Here is a 1,677-nt window from a genome sequence, read left to right as displayed (position 1 = left end):
CTGAGTTACAGGTGACCTGAGTTACAGGTGACCTGAGCCACAGGTGACCTGAGCTACAGGTGACCTGAGCCACAGGTGACCTGAGATACAGGTGACCTGAGATACAGGTGACCTGAGATACAGGTGACCTGAGCCACAGGTGACCTGAGCCACAGGTGACCTGAGCTACAGGTGTGGTGACCCAAACTGAATATTCTATATTTATGTGTATGTCAGCACGAGTATCTACAAATATCTAAGCCCATAACAGTATTTAGATATTTATATGTATGAGCTGCTGCTCCATCAGTCCCGCTGGGTTTTATTTGACTGCACCTTTTAATATTTGTGTCCCTTGGATATTTCTTTTAAGTGGACTTAAACAAATGGTAAAATGTTTGCAGACACACGGACGCTGAAGAACCCGGGACCTGCTGGACCTGCTGGACCTGCTGGACCTGCTGGACCGACCAAAGAGAACAGAGCGCCCGCAGGAAGAGTGAGTCTTCTTCTTCTTTACCTTGACGTGTGGACTCGGTGGCACCTGACCTGCAGCATCACACGCAGTTTGATGACGTCGAGCAGCGGCAGAATAAAGGTAGTCCTGAGGGTTTGACTCTTTCTGTTTTCTCCTCCAGCAGCCTCCTGCAGCCGAGCGGAGCCCAGACAGGAAGCTCTCGGCCGGGGCACCGAGCGACCGGCAGCCTGGTGAGAGCTCAATAATCCGTCAATAATCCGTCACTGTCGGACAGACACAGCGGCGGGCCAGTGACATCACTCAGATTAAATATGTGGTTGTTACAGATTATTGATTCACTGATTCTTCATTAGTTTTAGAAACTGAGGTTAAATCATTTTCTGAAACTAAAGTCTGACCCCCCCTCTGCTTACATCATCGCCCTCAGGTCACGACCTTCTGACGTCACGCTTTGCTGCAGGAGGTCGAGGAGTCGTGCTCGCCGCTCTGAAACAACGGTGAGAACAGCTTCCTGTCTGACATTTAGGGAAAAGTCTTTTCCCTAAATGTCTTTTCTCTAAAAGAGAGCGGTCTGATCCATCGTTTAACTTTATTTATTGACCCTGAAGCTTCACAGAGCGTCACTGAGCTGCTGCTACTTTAACACGGAGCACCTGAACGCCTCGTGCGGCGCCTTCACTGCACGCATGTTCACCTGCTGTCATGTTCTCTCTGCTGCTCAGCTCTCACAGCGCCCCCCACAGGAGGGAGGTCAGAGTGCAGCTGTTGGACCCGGGGCCGCTCCGGACCAGCTCTCAGGATGCTTCAGGTCCCACTCCCAGCTCCCAGGATGCACTGGGTGTGACGGATGTCCAGACGCAGGTGGGGTCGTCCTCTGGTTGCCCTGGAGACGCCACCAACGCCGCAGCAGCTGCTGCAGCTGCAGCTGTAACCGCTGCTGCTCCTCTCATCAAGGTATATCTGGAACAGGAGTTACTGCAGTACTGACAGGGTACTGACAGGGTACTGACAGGGTACTGACAGGGTACTGACAGAGTACTGACAGGGTACTGACAGGGTACTGACAGAGAACTGACAGGGTACTGACAGGGTACTGACAGAGTACTGACAGGGTACTGACAGGGTACTGGTTACTGCAGTACTGACAGAGTACTGACAGGGTACTGGTTACTGCAGTACTGACAGAGTACTGACAGGGTACTGACAGAGAACTGACAGGG

The 1,677-nt window shown here is 52.1% G+C and overlaps 1 protein-coding gene across 1 annotated transcript; it reads left to right on the top strand.

Moving 5' to 3' along the window:
* The first annotated feature begins 373 nt into the window (after nucleotides 1-373).
* LOC123965284 (protein TALPID3-like) lies at nucleotides 374-1,459 on the top strand. The gene is made up of 4 exons (XM_046041850.1): nucleotides 374-478; nucleotides 618-687; nucleotides 885-954; nucleotides 1,180-1,459. Exons 1-4 carry the CDS (start codon nucleotides 374-376, stop codon nucleotides 1,442-1,444), a joined length of 510 nt encoding a protein of 169 aa, XP_045897806.1. The 3' UTR covers nucleotides 1,445-1,459.
* The last annotated feature ends 218 nt before the right edge of the window (nucleotides 1,460-1,677 follow it).

This window comes from Micropterus dolomieu, unplaced genomic scaffold (genome assembly GCF_021292245.1).
Source record: "Micropterus dolomieu isolate WLL.071019.BEF.003 ecotype Adirondacks unplaced genomic scaffold, ASM2129224v1 contig_9063, whole genome shotgun sequence".
In the NCBI taxonomy this organism is placed as follows: Eukaryota; Metazoa; Chordata; class Actinopteri; order Centrarchiformes; family Centrarchidae; genus Micropterus; species Micropterus dolomieu.
The sequence above is the reverse complement of the archived record's forward strand: the minus strand, read 5'-3'. Positions and strand labels throughout refer to the sequence as shown.